At 37.1% G+C, this 24582-nt stretch overlaps 3 protein-coding genes across 4 annotated transcripts; 2 read left to right on the plus strand and 1 right to left on the minus strand.

Moving 5' to 3' along the window:
- The first annotated feature begins 1149 nt into the window (after window positions 1-1149).
- LOC134796190 (uncharacterized) lies at window positions 1150-10831 on the plus strand. Of its 2 annotated transcripts, XM_063768201.1 has the most exons (9): window positions 1150-1814; window positions 2730-2801; window positions 2909-3058; window positions 4115-4261; window positions 6296-6750; window positions 7354-7747; window positions 7946-8178; window positions 8874-8940; window positions 9631-10831. In XM_063768201.1, the coding sequence occupies exons 1-9, from the start codon at window positions 1736-1738 to the stop codon at window positions 10761-10763; spliced, it is 2730 nt and encodes a 909-aa protein (XP_063624271.1). In that variant the 5' UTR covers window positions 1150-1735; the 3' UTR covers window positions 10764-10831. The 2 variants fall into 2 exon arrangements, with proteins under 2 accessions (XP_063624271.1, XP_063624272.1); XM_063768202.1 differs by lacking the exon at window positions 9631-10831 and having other exon boundaries at window positions 8874-8948.
- A 5960-nt stretch (window positions 10832-16791) lies between these two features.
- Window positions 16792-19895, plus strand: LOC134796201 (uncharacterized). The gene is made up of 3 exons (XM_063768229.1): window positions 16792-16978; window positions 17298-17520; window positions 18318-19895. Exons 2-3 carry the CDS (start codon window positions 17308-17310, stop codon window positions 19788-19790), a joined length of 1686 nt encoding a protein of 561 aa, XP_063624299.1. The 5' UTR covers window positions 16792-16978; window positions 17298-17307; the 3' UTR covers window positions 19791-19895.
- On the minus strand, window positions 19892-24186 carry LOC134796504 (prostaglandin reductase 1-like). The gene is made up of 4 exons (XM_063768693.1): window positions 24044-24186; window positions 22887-23005; window positions 20899-21165; window positions 19892-20124 (listed from the first exon to the last, which is right to left on the minus strand). The coding sequence occupies exons 1-4, from the start codon at window positions 24184-24186 to the stop codon at window positions 19892-19894; spliced, it is 762 nt and encodes a 253-aa protein (XP_063624763.1).
- Window positions 24187-24582: the final 396 nt, after the last annotated feature.

Here is a 24582-nt window from a genome sequence, read left to right on the forward strand (position 1 = left end):
TTATAGTAACAAGTAACATTTTTTTCTTTAGGATCCTAGAGTCAGACCAAGAATAGTCTGCAGCGGATTTGATAGCCCACGCAGTGCAAGTGTTATTTTGAACGTCAAACTTCTATGAAATTATGACGTATACCTAAATGACACTTGCACTGCGTGGGCTATCAAATCCGCTGCAGACTTTTATTGGTCCGACTCTAGTTATAGTGCGACATAAAATAGTAGAAATTAAATAAAATCGAACTAAAGAAAATCCATACTAAATTGTTGCCATGTTTAAAGCACTTTACATCAAAAATGTGACAGTAAGGCCCCATTCGCACGACAGCTTAAAAAGCGTTGCGTTAAAACCCGACGTTGGCGCTTTTTTACCGTTTCCAATATTTGTGTTCATATGAACGCTTAAAAATCACTTGTGAGTCGTACTGCCACGTACGCATCTCAGCAAAGCCATACTTTATTTGCTATTACGACGTATTATTTGAATATAGCTTGAATATTTCAGGAATTTGTAAGCATAAGTTGACATTTTTAAGGTGAAACTAATAATAATGTTGACGATTGACACCAAAAATTGACACTTGACAGCCAACTGACAGCAGCGCCGGCGCTTTTTCAACGCTTGTGAGAACAGATACACGGATTTCCGTATGGTCTATTCAATTTGACGCCAACGCTCAACGCCGAAAATCGAACAGTGCTCGATAAAAAAGCGCCGCGCTTAAAAACCGCCTCCGTGTGAATCACGGCTGTTAATCTACGTACAACGGAATGTGTACGATAGCGCCATGTTGCTTTTAGATGATACTGACAACTTGCCGCGCTCTGATTGGCCGATCGTAGCCTAAACGTCAGTTGTCAGTGGTTGTCGCCCATGTTTGTTGAAAACTTTGAACAGTTTAAATTATTTTCAATTGCAATAAAGTGTTGATCGAGTGAAGTTCTTGTACTTATCCTCTCCGCTTTATTTGTGATTCATCCATCACCCAGTTCTGCAAGCATTTATGCATTGTGCAAAATGTATTATCAGTGCTGTGTGTGTAAAACTCTGCGAAAGGACGCTTTTACTTTGTACCGTTTTCCTAGTACTGAGAAAAGACTCATTATGTGGTTGAAGTGTTTGGAAACAAATGGTTTTGGAAACATGTCGCCGGAGCAAGTTCGAAAAGCTTTTATTTGTGAGAAACACTTCGAACAGCGGTTTGTTTCGGCATCGACACGGCGTCTCAACGCGAAGGCTTATCCTTCGTTATTCAGTCAAGATGAGATTAACAGTGGGATCCCATCTCATGAAAATGCCGGTAAGTGTAGAAAATGATAAGAAGTGATATAATAAATCAGTCTAATCTAATTCGTATCATTTACGACCATAAAAGATAATGTCATAAACTTCTATGCAATTGATGACTCATGAATCACGGCATGGTGATTTTATTATGTGTAGGTAATACAAAGTGTTTGTTTATTCCTGTAATAAGAGCATATGTTTCTAGTAAGATAATTATTTCATGCGATCGATATTAATATCTTAACACTTGTGTGTTAATTTTAGCTTAGCATTTTTGTACTTCTTTGGGTAAAGATATCATTGGCAAGTGTTGCAGTCTTTTATTAATTATTTTATTTATATAGAAATTTCCCAATCCTAAAAAAACACCATGCAGAATTTGTAGATAAATAATACCACATTTCACTTTAGTTATTTAAAAATAATATTTTGTTATCAATTTTAGAAAACATGGATCCGCTGAAAGAACATGCATATGTTCGTAAATCACATGACGACCACACATACTGTCAACAAGTGCCTCAAAAAGGTTTGTTTAATTTTTCTGAAATGCATGATAGCCATGATAGATACTCAATTACATTTTAGGTGCAAATTAATGCCTTCTTATCAAAGACATTATTAATATTATTATGCACATATATATTTCATTAATGGTACTTAGATCTGCAAGCAATGTAAAGAATCAATTTCTTGTATTAAGGTCAGGCATGGCTAGTGTTTCCATGGGCAACATTTTTTTTTATAAAATATCACCACAAAAGTAAAAAAAGTCAAAAGTATTTATTTGTCAAACATAAGTACAGGTCCTATATACATCACTGTATCACTATGTTGTGCCGTAAGGCATACAATTTTTCATTTATGGACTGTGACTGCATGCTGTGCGCAGTTACCATTAATTATCAAAATCATCTAACAAAAATTCACATACACTATAATTATATGTTATTAAATATTTATCATCCAAAATTATCATTTAAAAGTTAATTAAAATCTATTTATACATAATATGCTTTGTTATCTAAAAATTTAAATAACTTACTTTTGAAACTAATCATGTCATCTGTATTTCTTAGTTCAATAGGAATTTTATTAAAAAATTTGGCGCCATTTCAAATATACTTTTTCTAAATAACTCCGTTTTGGAAGGCAATGAATTTATTTTACCACTCTACCCTACCACAGTAATATTTCCAATAAGGAAACAAAACTGTCAGAGGAAGGACCTACATGCCTTACCAATATACGTACATTTTAATTACGCATGTATATAAGAAAAGCCAAAGTTATCCCATAGAAGTATTTCCGTAACTACCCATAACAAATTTGTAGCAATGTGCACTGTGTAGGTCCTTTGGAAGATATTTTATAATAATTATAAGCCCTTATTAACAATAATTTTCAACGGTTTTAATGTGTTTATTATGTATTTCTGTTTTAGCGTCTCCTGCCATTCCATCCACATCGGGGGTTAAATCAACCGCAGTGGGCCATACACCAAAACAGACTATGGGTAAGCTAAATAAATGAATATGACACTATTTCCTATGTATTTTAATATTATCACAAGTTATTAGTAAATCTTATAAAAAAAAATTAAAGTGCTATTTTATGTTACAGCCGTTTCTATAGCCACAGAACCTGTCCCGACAACTTCAGACATTGAAAAGGAGACCATGCCCGAACTATGCAGCAGCTTTATTACAGAACTTGTTGTAGCTGAGAAGGTTACAGCTTGTATTTCACCTAGTGTACAGTCACACAATGAAGGTTAGTGAATTCTTATCATTTTTACAAGCTTTTATTTACTTTCACCTGACCGTTGTCTGTGTGTAATCAAATCTTGCAAGTTAAATTTGATCCACTTACCGGTTTCCGATTGAGCTGAAATTTTACATACATATGTAAGTCGGGTGACAATGCAATATTATGGTGTCATCGAGGTGATCTGATGATGGAGACCGGAGGTGGCCATAGGAACTCCGTGATAAAACAACGAAACCTAATTGTGTTTGGGGTTCTTAGAATTGTCTCGATGAGTATTCGTTGCTTGTGGAAAAAAAAGTACAGTCGGCGATAAAAGCTTGTACCAAAAATGAAATTTTGGCCAAAAACTTATTTTGTGTTATTGTATGGCAGTGACAGTACATATAATAGTACTTAATCATTTTTAAAGCAATGGCAATATTTTATGTTATTGTATGGCAATGACAGTGTTTACATAAAATAGTACTTAAACTTAATCATTTTTAAAGCAATGGCAATATTTTATGTTATTGTATGGCAATGACAGTGTTTACATAAAATAGTACTTAAACTTAATCATTTTTAAAGCAAAGGCAATATACCTATTCCCCACTATCATTTGAAACTTTATTACAATGTGATAGAGTTCAATTTTACATAATTTCTAACACTCTTATGCCCATTATAGGGTTATCTCACTCTGTCTTTCGCGTTATGAGTATGATGATAGTCACCGAGTAATGAAAAATAAAATCAAATAAATGTGTCATTCTATTTTAAGTGCTCAGAATCACGAAGTCTCTCTGTTCTAATAGGAGAAAAAAAGCCCCAAGGTTTATATTCCTATTTCGTTACCATTTTCCATACTAAGTGTATGGAAATTTAATAATTTCAGAAGTCAATTTGTGTAACTAGTAATTTTAATGAAACTAAGTTTTACCTGTTCAGGTCTCGAAATTCTTGAATAACGATCATCATGTGTAAGTCTAACTAGAGTATGCCCCGTGCGAGCCTGCTAGAACTGAGGCATGATCCATATGTGTGAGACTGATTGTTTCATAATTGTTATTTCTGTTTCAGCAGTCTTTGTAACAACTGCTGAACCTGCAATCAAACAATCAAATGCTGAAGAGCAGCAGATTTTGCCAGAAGCAAATATTCCAGAATGTGTTGCGGTTGAGGAGGTTACCTCTACCAATTCACCAAGGGAACAGTCTCAAGTTCAAAGTTAGTATTTACCTTGACAATATTTATATTTGATATTTTAGCCGCAATTTGTGCATTGTAGTACAATTAAGTATAAAGTACCTGGGAGATTGAGTTTTGCTCGGAAAACATATAAAAACGCTTTACACACTAATTCAATCGTCCTAACTGGCATCCTAACTAAACAAATGGTTCTAGTTAGTGCAGTCAGAGTCTTACTAAACGCAGTTACAAAGAACCGTGTCCCGATTTGGGCCATGGTGCGTCCATTAATGAATCGCATACTAACGGATAGGGGTTTAAGAGTACATTCACGGAAAAATAGTTTCATTGTTAATCAAAGTGGGCATATGATTATAGGCAACCCAACACTGGTGGCTTAATTGCCGTTTATGTCTGAAGATTCTTCAAGGATATTGTCAAATCTTATAAAATATGTCTCCCATTTCTGTTCATAGACGTTTTATTATTGTGTTAGATGCCTTGCATACTCTTATTACCAAATAATGGGCTAATTTGGTTATTTTTTTTTAATGAGTTTTTCGGAACTTATGTACGAAATATCATTTGATATTTGCCAGTCGCTTTTCGGTGAAGGAAAAACATCGTGAGGAAACCGGACTAATCCCAATAAGGCCTAGTTTCCCCTCTGGGTTGGAAGGTCAGATGGCAGTCGCTTTCGTAAAAACTAGTGCCTACGTCAAATCATGGGATTAGTTGTCAAGCGGACCCCAGGCTCCCATGAGCCGTGGCAAAATGCCGGGATAACGCGAGGAAGAAGGAGAATGCGCTAATTTGGCCCGGTAGCAACGAAATCATACCGTATACCCAAAAGAAGGGGAGAGGGGAAATAGTCGGCTCCCCAGGTCTCATCTATGCTATATTTCTTCATTTTATTAGCAATAAGGGCAAGTTATATATCATTTTTGTATAATTTAGAGACGAGGAATTCATTTTTGAAATAATCGTTATACCTTTTCATACAAATAAATTGAATTTTGCACAAAAAATGAATATTATATGTATTTTTAGGACAATTTTGGCCTTTACAATCACAGTGTGGTGATTTATACTAAATAAAATATTGGACAATTTAGCTCATTTATTCCTCATTCTAAAAAGTATCACTTTATAATAGGCACTCATATATTTTTTGTGAATAATAATTTGTAGCGCGCGGCGGTAACGATTTCCATTTAAATTGAATTATGGCCAAAGTCAAACATTTTAAAATGTTAAAAAAAACTGAATCTGTCATTTGAAAAGTATGAATACAATGTTTCAATATTTTACAGATAAATTACATAGGCCAAGCAATAAGAAGGTATAGAGGGAAATGCTAGGAACACAATTTTTGACTCCGTAACTTTGTTTGGACTAGTTAGGAGGTGAACATATCAAAAGTCCCCGGCCGTAGCCCCGGTGCTGGGGGTAGAGGGGGAAAAGAAGGTCTCATTTTTCGGTTTTTCACTTATATCTTGGAAACTTTGCGTCTTAGCGACATGACTACTAAGACAAACTAAAAGCTGATAATTCTTTTTACAAGTTTTATTAAGTCAAGTTTTTCGATATCTTAAATAGTTTTTGAGATATCCGCTCTTGAAAGTTTATTTTAGGGCTTTCAATTTTATCTTGATATCTACATTAGTGAAGCTGATAGGCCGTGTTTGGTATCATTTTCGTATAAATAGGGGGTGCTGGGTTTGGGGGGGGATGTCGCTAAGACGCAAAGTTTCCAAGATATCAGTGAAAAACCAAAAAATTAGACCGGCTTACCCCCCTCTACCCCCAGCACCGGGGCTACAGCCGGGGACTTTTGATATGTTCACCTCCCAACTAGTCTAAACAAAGTTACGGAGCCAAAAATTGTGTTCCTAGCATTTCGATATAGGCTATGCACTATATCTAATGATATATAAGTTACTTCGGGACGCGACATGGCCCAGAACCCATACTATCCGGAATACGGTTCTTTACGATTTAGGAAGGATTTTGGATTAAGTAAGTGTCCACATAAAAATTTCCTAAATTAAATTAAATGCTTATATTTTTCAGGTGTTGTTGAAGTTAAAGTTCAAAGTGCGAAAAGGCCACAGAAGCAGAGGAAACGATTGATTGGGAAATTAATGAACCTGACACCAACGGGCCGAATGATATACGACGAATATAAAAAATCTAAACGTCAGGCAGATTTTTACCACAGGGCTAAGAGGGCCTTGAAATTCAACAAAGAGAAATCCTTTCAAGAATTGACAAAAGACATGAATCCGTATGCGAAAACTATTTTGAAAATGCAAATCAACCTTTGCAATAAAAATAAGAAAGGGCGTCGATTTTCATTGGAAGAAAAACTAATAGCACTGTCGATAATGAAACAAAGCCCTAAGTGCTATAGGTTCCTGCACAAAATTTTTATCCTGCCGTCGCGATCGACTCTAAATAAAATGGTTGCAGGACTTAAGATCGAGTCTGGGATTTGTCCTCAAGTATTTGAAGTAATAAGAAGAGAGGTATGTATCTACGTCATAAAATCTTAGGATCTACATTAAGTAATTGATAACTGAGTTAAACAATATCATGAAATCATAATTTTTAATAAAAAATACATTGCGAAGATTGTAAAAAAAAAAACTAAAGCAAAAAAGGCATATTAAATTTGAACTTTCGTATTTTGATCACATATTAAAACAGTTAAGACCTGGTCTTACGCGAATTTATTGTGTAACCTTAATTTCCGACGTTTCGACACAAGTTTCAGTGGTCGTGGTCGCAGCTAACTGATGTCCTAGTAAAAAAAAATCGCGTTGGACCCGGTTTTAAATATATTTTAATAAAAGGAATATTGTTTTCATTTTGTTGAAAATTATAGAGTTTCATTGTAATAATTGTAATTTAAAAGGGACCTTGACCCGCGCTGTGAGTCATTCTTGGCTGTCCATCGAAATTGAACGCAGCAAGTGTGATAGGTACCTTTTCACTGGCGGTTTATTTAGTAGTTTCATATTGTGTTGAATTTTAGATTTATTAAGGGATCTTAGATATAATTTAGTTTTATTTATATATATACATTTAGTTAAATGTTTTTAACGCTTATCTATGTATTTAAATTTCAGACCGAAAAATGGAGCTACAAAAAAAAACTGTGTTCAGTCATATTTGACGAAATGTCTTTAGAGGCTGGCTTGTCTTATGACAAAAACAAAGATAAAATTAATGGGTTAGTAGAGCTTGGCGAGAGAAAAAATGATTTCGCTGATCATGCCCTCGTGTTTATGTTGAGAGGAGCTGTCCACAAGTGGCAGCAGCCAATAGCCTTTTATTTTTGCCAAGGCGCTACTAAAGGCACAGAATTAAAAAGTATACTCGTGGATATTATCACAGCGGTTGTAGGATGCGGGTTAAAGCCGATATCCCTTATTTGCGACCAAGGGTCAGCTTTCCAAGCGGCTCTAAATTGCCTGAAGGCTGACACAGCGCGTGACCAATTACTGACAAATCAGGAACCAGGTTAGTAGTACTTATAGGTTTAATAACACTTTGAATTGATGTATGTTAAATAATTCTTCAAGGCTTAATTTTTATTACCATAGCGCGGGGCAGATCATTACAAAGCCATCGTAAAACAGTTGTAACTCGAAAATAGAATAAGATATTTCAAAGGTGTGATATTTGAAGTGTTTTTTTAATTTTCTGTGTTTTTTTTAGATGGCACAGTAACAATAAACGAAGTCAAACTGATGGTTATATTCGACCCTCCTCATCTTATTAAAGGATTGAGAAATAATTTTTTGAATAAAGACATTTCCTTTGAAGGAAAATTATCCACATGGAGAGACATCGTGGATGTATACGAAACGGACTGCAATAATATGGAAACAAGAATGCTGCATAAGTTAAATGACCAGCATGTGATACCTGAAAAAATTAAAAAGATGAAGGTTGGTGCCGATTTTTACTAAGACTGCGCAGAGCGTCAAGTGACGCCCTCATTAGGGGGTTTGTGTTTTCTAATAAACCAATTAATTTCTGTATAAATAAGTATATATTAATAGTGTTGTCCTACTTATCCCACAATAATTAATCTGTGATATAGTTTTATATGTTACTTACTTTTGACTTCATCACTTGAACGGAAAAAAGTGGCCACCATTTGCCATTTAGATGATGTAGCAAAATAAAGCTATGAGACAATAATGATTATAATGAACAAAAGTTTGTGAAATCAATAGGGCTACAATTTTAATATATATACTTACACTTACTGGATTATAGACAAATGGATTGGTTTATTAGAAAACACAATAATGAGGGCGTCACTGACTCACTTGACAGTCGATACCCTCTCAATGTGTGAAATCTAGTATAACTAAAGATTTTCTTATACAATCAACTAGCATATGCTTTACCTATGTACTGTAGTAAATGGTTCCGTCCTTATAATCAGCCTATAGATGCATTGAGAATGTTATGACCAGTTGGAATATTTTAATGATTTTATATCCTAATACTCAAGTAATTTATACTGCATTCACATTGCTGCATTTTATCCGCTAAAATATAGTTTGGTTATTGGTATTTTAATATATTAACGATATATTACATATTGAGTACTGAAATATATATTTCTTTTCAGGTCAAGAACTGTGTAAAAGTATTTAGTTACACACTGTCTTCGGCTCTATCTTACACAGCCAACTTCTGTAAGTAATTATTTTTTCTCCTTTTCACTAACATAAATAGTTAGGTACCCATTTGTAGAATGCAAGAGTAAAAAGATAGTTATACTGGGTGTGGCCTGTAACATGAGCAAATAATTAAAACATAGACTCTACTCCTTAAACGGTGACACTTTTGTTCAACAACTTTTAAAAATTATGAAGTATTTTGACTCCCTATTTTTCATACAAAATAAATATTATCTTCAATGGACGCCATCGCCGCGCCATATCATTGTGATAGACGTTGCTTGTCACGCCTTAAACATAACAAAATTCGCAATACATTGCGTCTTAGAATAAACTTTAAAGTGTATTAGAAATCAAACCACAAGTTATTTTTTAAAGTCGCTGAACAAATGTTGGTCAGTATGAGGAGTACAGCCTACAGTTTAATTTTTTGCTCATATTACAGGCCACACCCGGTATATAGGTACATATCTAGATTAATATCCGGTAGACCGAGAAGACTCAGAACACGAATCCCTACTTATATTATATGCGAAAATATTTGTCTGTCTGTTGCTATAAAGTGCTGCAGGGAATGAAATGAAATTTATGAAGATAGAACAATAGGTATAGATAGTGAATACTATTGATGATAAAGTACCTACTTGAACTTCACAAATCTATTATGCATAAAATAAACAAATATGGTCATTTTCTTGTTTTTAGCTCACTATGCGGACGGCAGACCTGTGAGTGAAACATTAAGAAACACTGCTGAAACAGTTTTGTTCTTTGATAAATTGTTTGATAGCATCAACGGATCAGCAACCTATTCACAAAAGAAAGGAAAAGAGCTACGCTGTGCAGTGACAGAAAAATCTAAGCACCATGAATTTTGGCCGGAGAGCATCGAGAAACTGGAAAAAATTAAATATGTAGATTCCAAGGGAAATCCGAAATCCGTGCCTTCCTTAAAAAACTTTATTGCCACGGTAAAAACATTCATGAAGCTGTGGCAGTTTTTTAAGAGCAAAAATATGACAATAATGCGCCCAAGGTTCTTCAATTCAGATCCAATTGAAAACTTCTTTGGCCAAGTCAGGGCCTATAATTATAGGAACAACGACCCCAACTGCCACAGTTTCAAGAACACCTTTAAATCATTATTGATTACTAGAATGATAAAGTTTCATGGTGACGCTTATAATTGTGAGGATGACTCGGCAGACCAAATAATTAATTTAAAATCATTATTTGAAGATAGTGAAACTGCTAGGGTCGAGCCGGGTCATCCCAAAGTAGGAGATGTAGAAGATACTGTAGAAGAGGCCCAACGGGAGCAACTAAATGTTCTCCATTCGCGAGCGTACACTGCTGGATGGGTGGTAACAAAAACAATGCAGAAATATAATAATCAATGTGACAGTTGCAGAAAAAGCCTTACTACTAAAGAAGGCGCAATCCACAAATGGATTCATCAAAGAGAGTATGATGCCGCCACGAAACGCCTTACTTACCCATCCAGAGGTGCTGTTCGGTGTTTCGGTACAATTATTAAAGAAACAAACGGATTCTTGGAACACCGAGCCCATGAATTAAATCTGACGGCCAAAATTATGGAAAAAATTTTGTTCAACAATCCATTTAGTTTCTTTAAATGTACCACACACCGTGAAATTTTGTCATATTTTATTTCCGTGACAGTAAAGTTCTCGATTACAAATTGGTGCAATAACATTAATAAAATATTAAAAGGAACGGATATTGTGCGGATAAAAAACCGCACTTTGCCTGCGATGCAGCAGAAAGCTTTTTTAAAATATAAGAAAAGACTGAGGAATAAATCGTTTAATAAATAAAATTGTGTTTTATTTAAATTATTGCGACAAGTGTAGTTCCCGGCATTTAAATTGAACACTGACTCAATTTTACTGTATAAGTCGGTGTTCAATTTAAATGCCGGGAACTATATCAATTATAAGTATTAATTTCCTAAGGAGGGGGGGGGGCTGGTCACGCAAGGTTGGCTGTATACGTTACGTCCTTTGCTACGCATCAATTCAAAATTTAAAAAAAAAGAAACGTCATACATGACTAGGAGTACAGATAAAATATACTTGTCTAACGTACATAGTCTTTGTTCCCGAGTTGGCGGTCTGATCTCTTTGTAGTCTGTGGTGTGAATACATACATGGTTATCCATTTGTGTCATTCAAACGCTTTTTTAACGCGCGTTGAAAAAGCTGCCGTGCGAACGGGGCCTTACGTAGGAAGTGGCGCCCTAAATAATTTTCTACAATTTCTGGTTGGACTATAGGCTGCCAATAGGACGACTCATTTAAGTAAGGCCCCGTTCGCACGGCAGCTTTTTCAACGCGCGTTAAAAAAGCGTTTGAATGACACAAATGGATAACTATGTATGTATTCACACGACAGCGGTGGCGCTTTTTATCAAACGTTGGATTTTCGACTTTAAGCCTTGGTCGTTAAATCGAATTTAGAGTGCAGACAGATTCAAGCGCTTTTTTAACGCGCGTTAAAAAAGCTCCCGTGCTAATGGGGGCTAAGGTGTGTGAAGCGTTATAGGATTATGAGTTGAGTAAGGACAGTACGTACATACCCCGATTTTCCATAGCCCTAGAATAGAATCTGAAGTAAGGTAGTCAAAACAGTTTTAAAGGGCTAACCCAAATTGTGTCGCTTAACTTTAAACTCGGGAAAATCCATTCGACCCTCTCAGCAAATATCTATTATATAGTTGGTCAAGCAGATCTTGTCAGTAGAAAAAGGCAGCAAATTTGAAAAATGTAGGCGCGAAGGGATATCGTCTTATAGAAAATTTGAATTTCGCGCCGTTTTCTACTGACAAGATTTGCTTGCCCATCTATATCTACCCTATAGCCAAGCGCGCACCACGACTTTTTGTCGCGCGATAAAATAGTCGCAGAAATGTAACGTATGTGTTTATATGGCAGTGCGCGCATATGCGACAAAAAAATCGCAGCGATTTTAAAATTGTGATTTGTCACATTTTTCCGCGACTGCTCGCGACGCGATTGTCGCAAAGTGAATTGCGGCATACGGAGTTGTATGGCCCCGCGCGCACTGCGATAATAAAATCGCACCCGGACCTCAGTCGGCATATCGCTCTCCAAGCGTCAACATGTCGGAACCTGCTGCTGAAGACGCTAGATGTTGACCATTTAATTATGGAAATAGAAGGAGATCACCTTTGTGGTATAAATACTCAAAGTCATACAGCGATCACATACGTTTCATGACAAACGACTGGTACGAAATCCATGTTGAGAATGAACAAACCGCGACTTTTTCATCGCAGTGCGCGCAGTGAATTTTCTGCGATATATTACAGCGCGATTCTAAAATCGTGTCGCAAAAACTAAAATCGTGGTGCGCGCTTAGGCCTTATGACATTTTTAAGGTGAAACTAATAATAATCTTGACGATTGACACCAAAAATTGACACTTGACAGCCAACTGACAGCAGCGCCGGCGCTTTTTCAACGCTTGTGAGAACAGATACACGGATTTCCGTATGGTCTATTCAGTTTGACGCCAACGCTCAACGCCGAAAATCGAACAGTGCTCGATAAAAAAGCGCCGCGCTTAAAAACCGCCTTCGTGTGAATACATACATGGTTATCCATTTGTGTCATTCAAACGCTTTTTTAACGCGCGTTGAAAAAGCTGCCGTGCGAACGGGGCCTTATGCTTACAAATTCCTGAAATATTCAAGCTATATTCAAATAATACGTCGTAATAGCAAATAAAGTATGGCTTTGCTGAGATGCGTACGTGGCAGTACGACTCACAAGTGATTTTTAAGCGTTCATATGAACACAAATATTGGAAACGGTAAAAAAGCGCCAACGTCGGGTTTTAAAGCAACGCTTTTTAAGCTGTCGTGCGAATGGGGCCTTAATCTGATAGATGGACATGGTCTAAGATCCCACATATATGGTCGACCTTCATCAATCTGTCTCACGGATGAAACTATGAAAATATGAAAGAATAAATAAATAGGGTTGCCTAAAGAAATATGGTCAAGGCTATTTTAAATAAATTTTTGAAAAAAAACTTTATCGGCTAATTTCACCGATTTGTCTGAGGAACGAAATAAGTTTCAATGGAAAGTATACAACTTGTACAACATAAATCATCTAGGTTGCCTATCTTTTTCTATTAAAATAATGTATTAACACTTTGTATTACTACTAGCGCCATCTGTTGGCAAAATAATGAATTAACATTCGTGCTAATGTTAATTATTTATTGCTCTAACTGCTCTAACAGATGGCGTTAGTAGTAAATAAATAAATATTGGACATTGTTATTAGTGTCCGACCGAAACATGTTTTTTTGCCGAAACCGAAACCGAAACCGAATGTTCGGCTTTGGCTCTAGTTTCGGCCGAAACCGAAACCGAAACCGAAACTTTTGTAGACTTGTTAAAATCGTTGAAAAAATGTCATAAAACCGCTTTTACACGCATATTATGGGGCTGTCAACACCCAATGTCCTTGAAATTGATGTTACTTAAGCAGTTTTTTAAGAAAATTACTAGAGTTAGACCAAGATAATTCTGCAACGATTTTGATAACACATGCAGTGCAAGTGTTACTTTAAACGTCAAAACTTCTATGAAATTATGACGTATAAATAACATTTGCACTAGTAGCACTGCGTATGCTATCAAAATCATTGCAGAATTTTCTTGGTCTAACTCTATTCATTCACCAGTCAAGCTAACATGCAGATACAGGGTCAACCAAAAAACCAACCAAAAACGCGAGCGCAGCGAGCGCGAAATTTTTTGTTAACAATATCGCAAGGCCGGGTACCGATCTTCACCTGGGCCTAAAAGTCCGAAGTGCCCCAGTGAGGATAAGTAGTTAAGCACAGACTCCAACCAATGTCCATTGTATTAAAAAGCGAGACCGCAGGCCGAGCATGGCGCAGCGAGGCCAAAGGCTAAGCTGAAGTAGAGGACATGTGGAACACAAACCAAACAAACTAAATTGAGGTAAAAAGTGAAGCTAAGGTCGAGGCATTGGTATGAAAAACTGTACTGGGGACACTTTTAAGGGTTTTTTCTTCGTTTTAATCAATAGTCAGCTGTTCAGCTTCGCAAAATATTAACTATTGAGAAAATCAACTTTGCGGCACTAGTTGAGCGTAGCCTTTAGCCTCGCTTAAAATTTGCCATTAGAGGTAGATAGAAAAATGACTGAATAAGTGAGTGAATAAGAGCGAAAAAGACATCGTTCGACTCGGGCCGAGCTGATACTCGGCCAATGGCTACGTGGGGCAGTGCTATCTCATTCACTCCGATACAATTAGACAGTGTGCGCGTTATAGGTATTGACAGCCTCTTAAGACTGCGTCGACCGTCCAGTGGCGCTCTCATTAGTCGAATTGTGTTTTATAATAAACCAATTAATTTCTGTACCTATACATGAATCAGTATATGTAGGTATGTATTAATATTGTTGTCCTACTTATTCCCCAACTTTTGGTCTTTGTCCGAAGTACCATTTCGTAAGTTTCGGCCCGGCCGAAAGGTTCGGCCGTTTTTTGGCCGAAACCGAAACTACAGCCGAAACATGATTTTTTGGCCGAAACTGGCCGAAACCGAAACCGAACCTTCGGTCGGACACTAATTGTTATACAAATTGACCAAGCTCCAGAAAAGCTCAAGAAGGCTTATTTTGTGGGTCTCAGACAACGATACCTATGTGGTGTTTTCAATTTCAATAATGTCGACGGCGCTTACGCCATTAATAACGATGAATACAAAAGTGGGTTAAAATTTTTGGATTCAGACCTACCTCGCTTCGCTTGGTTGGATTCCCAATTCAGCAATTAAGTTTCTGTGAATACCTACTAGAACAATCAATCTTGCTGTATATTCACTACGGAGGTCAATTTACTCGTATGTTTTGTGACGCTGATGAACTGCTCAGTCATGTTGTATTAGCAAACTTAAATCATATTAATACAAACTTCAGTTCAGTGACTTAGGGCCGATACACGGCTGCAACTTGTATGGGAACTGCACGCCGACTGCACGCCAATTGCAACGTCGGCGTGCAGTTCAACAAAATGACCCAGAACCCTGTCAGTTCCTAGTGGAACTCAGGTTTGGTGCAACAAAGGCACATTGGTCATCCGACTCATCTTGATGAGCACTTAGGAGAGTAGTACCCAAGATAGAGCTGATGCTGAAACCTGGCAGTACCTAGTGGAGCTCGGGTTTAGTGTAACAGATATAGACACACGCTGCTTTGGACATCCGACTCGTCATGTGATCACTGGGTAGACCAGTACCCAAGATAGCTGATGCTGAACCCTGACAGTACCTAGTGGAGCTCGGGTTTTATACAACAGCACACGCTGTTTTGGTCATATAACTCGTCTTGATGAGTACTTAGGAAAGTAGTAACCAAGATAGAGCTGATGCTGAACCTTGGCTGTACCTAGTGGAACTCAGGTTTGGTGCAACACAGGCACACGGTGTCTTAGTCAATCGACACGTCTTTATGAGCACTTGGAAGAGCAGTACCCAAGATAGAGCTGATGCTGAACCTTGGCTGTACCTAGTTGAACTCAGGTTTGATGCAACATAGACACACGCTGTTTTAGACATCCGACTCGTCATGATGAGCACTTGGGAGAGCAGTACCCAAGATAGAGCTGATGCTGAACCCTGGCAGTACCTAGTGGAACTCAGGTTTTTTGCAACATAGGCACACGCTGTTTTGGTCATCCGACTCGTCTCGATGAGCACTTAGGAGAGTAGTACCCAAGATAAAGCTGATGCTGAACCCTGGCTGTGCTTATTGGAACTCAGGTTTGATGCAACATAGGTACACGCTGTTTTGGTCATCTGATTCGTCTTGATGAGCACTTAGGAGATTAGTACCCAAGATAGAGCTGATGCTGAACCCTGGCTGTACCTAGTGGAACTGTGTGTCTGTGTGTGTGTGTGTGTGTGTGTGTGTGTGTGTGTGTGTGTGTGTGTGTGTGTGTGTGTGTTTATGTGCGGAGCAGCGTGATTACCGCCAGGAGGTATCCAGACGGGATAGTTTTCGCTCATTTGTGTGGAGTGGACGCAAAAATTAAATTCAAGGACATTGGCTCGCTGACCCAACATTATGTAGGAAAGCCAGTTCCTTCCTTACAAAAAGTACTGGGCGACCGTGTAGGATGTAATAAAAGCGCTTATGAAATTGTATCTTACGTGTGTATGATATTGGCAATTTGATTTTGTCGTCTGGACACGTTTTTAATGGACAAAGTAAAAGCTATAATAGACAGGCGTACCGGACAGCAACCGGGGTCCGGTTAGTATATTTCTTTATTGCTCTCACTTATAGTTGCGTTCTTAACGGACTTATTACGTACCCACTCGATCGAACATGAAACAAGCCTTGGATTGGATCAAAGTCGCGGTCCGGTACGTTTAGGTAGAAAAACTCCGCGAGCCCTTACAAAGCTCTGCTTTTTGCTAGTTTATGTTCTAGAACATATTTTCATATAGTCGCACCAATAAAAGTCTGCAGCGGATTTGATAGCCCACGCAGTGTAAGAGTTATGTATACGTCATAATTTATAGAAGTTTGACGTTTAAAATGACACTTGCACTGCGTGGGCTATCAAAATCGCTGCAGACTTTTTACGGTCTAACTCTAGTTTCATTCGCCAGACAGATTCGTGAAGGTCGACCATATGTGGGATCTCCTACTATTACCCGAGTTTGAAAATTAAGCGACTCAATTGTGACATGACTGTATAGGTATAGACTCCCTTACTCTGTATAGTCTGTGGCTTGGTTTTGTTGATTGATGCCGCAGCTGTCGTTTTTGACAAGTGAAGTGAATCAAGCGATGCTATTCTGTTGTAACACTTTTACATCGTTTTAATTAAATATTTATAGAAACTGTACATAAGGGAACAATAACATATTGTTAATTTATTTGCTCCACAATACCTACTACCATTAGTGTCTACTATTTTTATAACTTAAACCCTTTGCTTTACTGGTTTTGATTAGGTAAGATACGTTAGACCATTATAAGTATTTTAACGCTAATATTTATGTTTAAGTATTTAAGAAATTGTGCCCCAAAAATGTCAGTTAAGTATCACAAGTATGATTTCTACGTAAGCTGTAGCAGATGGTATAATAATTTGTATTACAAACAAATAGGTATATGTACATTGTTTGCTTAAGATTTCTATAGATGTGATGTGAAAAATTTATATGAGACCCACCCTAGCCTAGCTCGGCAAATAATCATGTTTCCTGTAATCAAATTGCAACATGCTAGTTTGTAAATACCTCCCAAAAACTCATATCTTTCATATTTCAGGCATATCAGCATGGGAGGGTGCCGGTGCACCTACAAGAATTGTACAATCAGGTCCGATGGGAAGACCCACTTATTTCACTACCCTGTATTCGACAAGGTCCGTTGTCATGAGTGGCTGATGAGAGCTGGCCGTTATGACTTCCTAAACTTAAAGGTCTCTCAACTTAAAAATCGGTGTATATGTCAACACCATTTTGCAGACGACTGGTTTATGAATGATAAAGTAAGTTTCTATTGTTTTATGATTACCACTTTAGACTTTATGATCATGTGAATTGAAATATTATATATATACATATAATGCACACATATACATACAATAATACACTGCCTATGCCTATGCCTGCCCGGGTTCAAATTCTGGTATGGGCATTGGACACCCTGTCGGACACCTTTCTTTATGGGAAACTCTTTGCCTGTTCGCTCATAGTTTAATCATAGCCGTGCTGTTTGAGTCAATTTCAACATATTTTTCTGAGATTAGGGTTCTTTAAGTGATTTCCGTATCTCATCATGCTTAAGGGATGTATTTAAAAAATTATATATTATATACATATATTGTTGTCTAAATAAGTTACCACAACACATGCCTTATGGAGCTTACTGTGTGTGTGGGATGAAGTCAATTTGTGTAGCAATGTCCTATATTTCCTATAATATTTATGTATATACATACTTTTAACAATGTCTATTTTATGGAGACAGCAGAGGTCCACTTGTTAATCCACTTGACATTGTCCTGGCAAACCTGTTCCGCTTAATCTACTGTCAAAGTGTCATAATATTCCTTATAGATTTCATTTTTTCTCTGGTAAATAATTGGTCATACCAGTAATCCATTCATCCATCATCCATCCATTAATCAATTTTATACAATCAATCCTCTGAATCCTCAATGCTATATTTTTTCAAACTGGTTTTCTGCTTATGAAACTAATTTAGAATATTGAACACTTATGACATACCTGTGTTAAAAATATTTGGTTCATAATTTCTAATTGACACTCATATTCTTTTCAGAAAGAAAAATTAAAATTAAAAGCAGTACCTACCTTGGATGGTCCGTTTTGTGATTTAAGCAAATTTAAAGAAAGTGAAATGCCACATAAAATGTTGGGTTTATACCCATTAGCATGTGAGGTTGCTGAAAATGACGACTTCTTTGATAGAAAGTCAAACTATAATTTACTTTATGCAGATTATTTAACTAATGACGCCATGGATTATAAAATGATAGATGTTGATACTAGAAACTGGACAAATATAGAGAATGTGACTCCTCCAGCTAACAATAATATTACAGAAGTGTATACCCATAGAACTCGATATGGAGGTAAATCTAAAATTAACCAAATAAATATACCAGAAAAAGATGTGGCTAAGGAAATTATAGTTGAAGTTCCACTTCTAACAGATCAACAAAATAAAGTAATTGTTACCAAACAAGAATTTCCACCGCAAGTTGAAGCTCCACCATTACTTGAATTTAGTAAGAAAAAGAGTAAAGTAAGAATAATATCAGAAAAAAAGATAACAGAACCAGAAAAAAAGATAAGTGTTCCTGTTTCTGCTGCATCATTTGAGGTAGTTAAGCCTTCAATGATTTTAAGTATTAATAAGAATAAATCTAAGAATATAGCAAATAACACTCATGTGCCTCAGCCTATACTACAAGTAAAAGAAGATCAGACAGTTTTAAATGACGCAGAGAAAAGTGTAAACAATGTAGTTGATGAGATCATAATGTCATTTAATAATGACAAGGAAGAAGAAATTGTGCAAAAAAACATGCCTACCTCTTGCAAATGGGATGAAACTAATCTTCCAAAAATACTTAACACTAGTGAGCCAATTAGATTTGACCTTAAAATTAACTTGAATGAACCAAATCCTTTAGAAAAAACTAAGTCTCCTCAAAAGAGAGAAAGCAATAAACTTCATAGCAACAAAAATAAATTGTCACCAGAAAGAGTTGCTGCAATTAATGAGAAACGAAAGTTTAATATGAAACTGAAGGATATCATTGCAGAAGAACTAAGCCGATTAGAAGAGCAAGCTTCTGCTGATAAAGATATTCTGGTCTCAAAGAAAACCTTAAATAACTATACAGCTAGATCTGAAAGAGTAAGGACTTCTTTATCAAAAGATCCCAGTCTTCCGAATGAGCACGCTTATATTGTACACTATTTAGAGGCAAGAATGGAAAAAATGGAAAACTTGTTGTTAAACAAAATTGATCAAAACACTAAGAAAATTATGGATTTGAAAAGAACCCTGGAAACTAAAGAAGATGATAAACCACTCCCTGCAAAATCATCAACGAAAAGTGATTTAAGTGATGAAGCACATAAAAAACAGCTCTACAAGGAAATTTCAAAATATTTGACACCTAACTGTAACAGTTTACTTTACGAAGAACTTTTTATTAATAAGTATGATCCAAATGAAGGAAAGGCTGCGTCTGTACCAGCTAAAAGGAAAAGAAATAGGTGATGAATCACAACTAGTTAATATTTGTATAAATAATGTAAGTGCTTTTTAATGTACCTAATACATTTTTATTTTTTATTTTAGTTTTTATTATTGCGTTTGCTTTAATTTACTTTTACAATAGATTTCCCCGTATTATCTCCTTTGAATAAACCTATAAATGCATCTACAGTAGATTCAAATCCGTCGTAGATATGGTTCTTATATTTCAGTTTTCCTTCTTTCACCCATTGTAAATTTTGTCGTATGCCTTCTGCAGTGCGCTCAGCAAATCTGTTAACTTGGAATCCTTCGATTTTCAGTTGTTTCCCGACTATGAACGGTTGAAGAAAGGTACCTGTAAAAATTATAATTCTTAAGAAAACTTTTTACCGCCTTATTCCTAAAACTTTACGGGCCTGATTTAGTTAAATTATGTTTTATCCCTTACTTATTAAGTTATTACAAATACAAAGTCAAAATGACAGATAAAGACAAATGATTATAAGCTAATAGAGGTTTGTAGCGCGTTATGACTAAGGGGGTTAGTATTTATCAGAAGCTCTCAAAGTTAGGGAGACCAGCGATATTATAATAACATGGAAAATCACAGTAATTTGATAAATAATATATTTGGCTACTATCAAGGCATTATATGTCGTTAAAACAACTGAACTATGAAAAAAACATTAGAATGTCGAGAGGCATTAAGTTCGCCGGTTGTACTTTTACGTGCAGTGCTTTTAAGTTTAAAATAAATACCTAAATAAAAAAAAAATAAAAAAATACCGTACCCAGTAAATATAACATGCAGACTAAGTGAATTTACATAAAGACATTGTACAGTATCAGATATATCGGAGCGGCCGAGGTGCTCACAAATATCTGAGTACGCCTCTATTGTCAGGGCGTTAGAGTGCGTGTTCAGATATTTTTGAGCACCTCGGCCGCTTGATATATATATATCTGACCGTACGGTATGAGCTGCGTTAGTAACTTAGTAGTATTTTGTCTATAACACTGATTACGGTTGGTTGACTGGTAGAGAATGCCTATAACGGCATTAAGTCCGCCTGTTGTACTTTTTGTATGTGCAATAAAGTTTAAAAATAAAAAAATAAAAAAAAATTACCTTTACGCTTCATAGGATCAGTTTCATTATAGACAGAGATAGCCCCGCACACCGCGACCCTCCCGAACTCATTCATATGCGCCACCACAGTGCTGCTGATCTCCCCTCCGACGTTGTCAAAGTAACAGTCTACGCCGTTAGGAGCGTTCTTTTTGAGGTAATCTGCAATGTTTACAGTTTTGTAGTTGGCCGCGCAGTCGAAGCCTAACTCGTTGACCAGCCAGGCGCATTTGTCGTCGGATCCGGCGATGCCGATTACTCTGCAACCTGGAATTAATTTTTTAAATGTAGAAAAGTAAATAAAAAAACAATGATGGGCACTTCAGAGCCTACGATATTACATAAAGGTTGAACACGCCAAAACTGGGGCATGTACAATCGACTATTGCTATGCAAATAATAGAGATATACAAACTTTTATGGCACCTACTTGGTCACAAGACACTGGCCTATAATGTTATCAAGTTTTTTTAAATTATGTTTATTCGTTGTCAAAATGTCGAGCAAACAACATCAACAACGCGAGCGAATTTTGCACGAATACGTAGAAAATTCATTACTGAGCTACAGAGATATCGCGAAACGACTGAAATGTCCTCAATCTACGGTTTGTCGCGTATTAAAAAAGTTCCGTAAGCACCTAACAATAGATCGGAAGCCAGGAAGTGGAGGCTTGCAGGGTGTCAAGAATAAAAAAAAAGGACGAGAAGGTGGTGAACATGTTTGCCTCAAATCCTAAGATTTCGTCTCGCGATGTTGCTAAAAAAGTTAAAATGTCTCAGTCCTATGTTCAAAAAGTGAAACGTAGGGCTGGCCTAAGGAGTTATAAGGCCCAGGCAGCACCAGATCGAGACTCGAAACAGAACTCATCCGCGAAGAAACGGTCTCGAAAACTTTATGAGAATTTCATAACCAAATTTGCATGCGTCGTCATGGACGACGAAACATACATAAAAGGTGACTTTAAACAAATTCCTGGGCAAGAGTTCTATACCAGCCTAAGTAGAGTAGACGCCCCTGAAGAGTGTAAATTAAAAAAAACGTTCGAAATTTCCAAAAAAGTACCTGCTTTGGCAAGCAATATGTAGCTGTGGGAAAAGAAGTCGGCCGTTTATTACTACCGGGACAATAAACGGCGATATTTATAGAAAAGAGTGTTTGCAGAAACGTTTGCTACCTTTCATAAGAAAGCATGACTCACCACCTTTGTTTTGGCCAGATTTAGCCAGTTGCCACTACTCAAAACCAGTGATGGAATGGTATGCTGCAAATGGGATCGTGGTGGTACCAAAAGTGTGCAACCCCCCAAATAGTCCGGAACTGCGGCCCGTTGAAGAGTACTGGAGTATTATGAAGGGAATTTTAAAAAAGAAAGGCGGCGGAGTAAAATCGGTCCCTGAACTACAAAAGATGTGGACATGGGCGTCAAGACAGTGTTCTATTAACATGGTGCAAAGTCTTATGAGCCGTGTACGTAGGAAAGTTAGAAAAATGGCTTACTGTGTAGACCAAATCTAAAATATGGAATGTTATTTTAAACAGCGTTAAATATGCTATTAAATGTGTAAAACATAATATACTTTTTCACTTTTATTATAATTTTGTACTACATTTTGTGTGCCCCAGTTTTGGCGTGTTCAACCTTTAATATATTAATAACTTCTTAATTTAATGCTGTGAGGAACATAGACAGACGAGAGAAGATAGGACAGGATCACACGTCTGTGAAGGCCCTGTACACAATGGGCCAGCGCCGGCCAGCCATGCGGTAGAATGAGAGGGCAATATCACTTGCTCCCTCTAGACTGTCCCCCAGACTGGCCCACGCTGGCCCATTGTGTACAGGGGCCTTAAGAAGAGGCCACACACTCGTCGTGTACGATACAGTAAGAGGAACATTGTTTATTTTGTATATGGCAAAAGCAACGGTGTGAAAATTAGGTATATAAGTGTTACTCTAACTAACCCCAACCTGATAACCTCCTTACCTATAATTTTGGCAATTTGTCCAACGTGTGAGCCTACGGCGCCCGCTGCTCCCGACACCACCACGGTTTCCCCAGCTACCGGCTTGCAGATTTCCGTGAAGCCGAAATACGCAGTATTGCTGAAACATTCATCATGTATTTATTATATTCAAGGGAATTAGTTTAACAACATCTTTTTTAGTTATAAGCTATACCTATTACAACCTAAAAACAAATTAGGAGTAACAAAAATAAATTAAACTAAGAACTAAATAGACTAAAATAAAACTACCTAAAAAGTAAAAACCTACAGTAACTTGTCGGAACTCCGTCAGACTCGCAATTCTGAATTGATTTTGACATACCTACCATGACATTGCAAATCTCGTAAAATGTTCGTTATTGTTCGAATAGGGGATATTACTGCAATGTTCTGCCGCCAGAGTGCAGCACTACCGACTCAGTAAATTCATAGACTAACTTATACATACTGTGCCTTAAACTGTTTTTGACAAGTTTTCACAGACAATAAAATATGACATTGGTGCATCAAGGCGGTTTGTTAACAAGGGCCTACCTACCGGTAAACGCGAGAAACGAAATTTAGTTATCTGCCTCTTAATCGCTCGAATATGCAAGAGTGATAGGAGAGATTAGATAACGAAATTTGGATTTTCTTGTTTCGCGGTAGGCCATGTGTCAATGTGGTGTGTTTACTGTATGTGCCACAAAGGTGCCACCTACGCAGAGCTTTGCCTAATATTCCCTATTTAAGACTGCATTATGAATTAAAGTCTTAAATAGCTTTGAATTTTCCTTCGGGTAGATATGGCATGCTGGACTATTACCGCGAAATTCTTTCTTTGTTACTCTAATTACGCCTTCATTGGAGTAAAAGAGAAAGATCCCCGCAATTTGCGGATTTTGGTTTTGGCGGTAGCCCCTCTGAACGGCGGAACGCGAAAAAGTAAAAATTTAAAGTGAAATACCTACCTTGCTTGTTTCCCTGCATGTGAAAATTTAAAAAAAATAAAGAAATTACCTAGGTACCTAGATAATTAGCTAATTAGGTAGGTCCACCTTATAAAACGGAAAAAACGGTAAGAACTACGTTACCTACTCTTATAATCAGGGTTCCATAAATGTGTATATTTAGCTACAATAGTCTAAATACTAACCCAACTCTCCCACACATACCCAGCCCCAACGAAACGGGCAGTCCTCCGAAATCTGGCAATAAGTACATGTAGGGCTTCTGACCGCACAGCTTCGCGTTGTCGGGGTGTACTATCGTATGCGTCCGCCACCCGAAGTGGCCCATAACCAATGCGCCTACTGGGTATTCCGGATTTTGGCTTTCGGTTATTCTGTAATGAAGTTAAAAACCCACAGATATTGCTTTCAATCTTTTCAAAAGAACTTAAGTCTAATAAATAGTCAGTGATGAATGTTTTTTTTTAAACGATTATAGCGCCATCTTTGTTAAGCTCTGTGCGTAATTGGGCCTTTTCTTTTAAAGTTGTCCCCTACACTTTTAATAATAATAATAGCTAAGTCCAGCAAGTACCTAGACTTAGCTCATGAGATTACCGCCATGTGGGATGTTGACTCGACGATCATTGTTCCGATAGTCGTGTCAGCGAACGGTCTCATAGCGAAGAGTCTCGACCAACACCTAGAGAGACTCGCTGGGTGGTTGGATCAAGGGTCAGATGCA

This window comes from Cydia splendana, chromosome 13 (genome assembly GCF_910591565.1).
Source record: "Cydia splendana chromosome 13, ilCydSple1.2, whole genome shotgun sequence".
Taxonomy (NCBI): Eukaryota; Metazoa; Arthropoda; class Insecta; order Lepidoptera; family Tortricidae; genus Cydia; species Cydia splendana.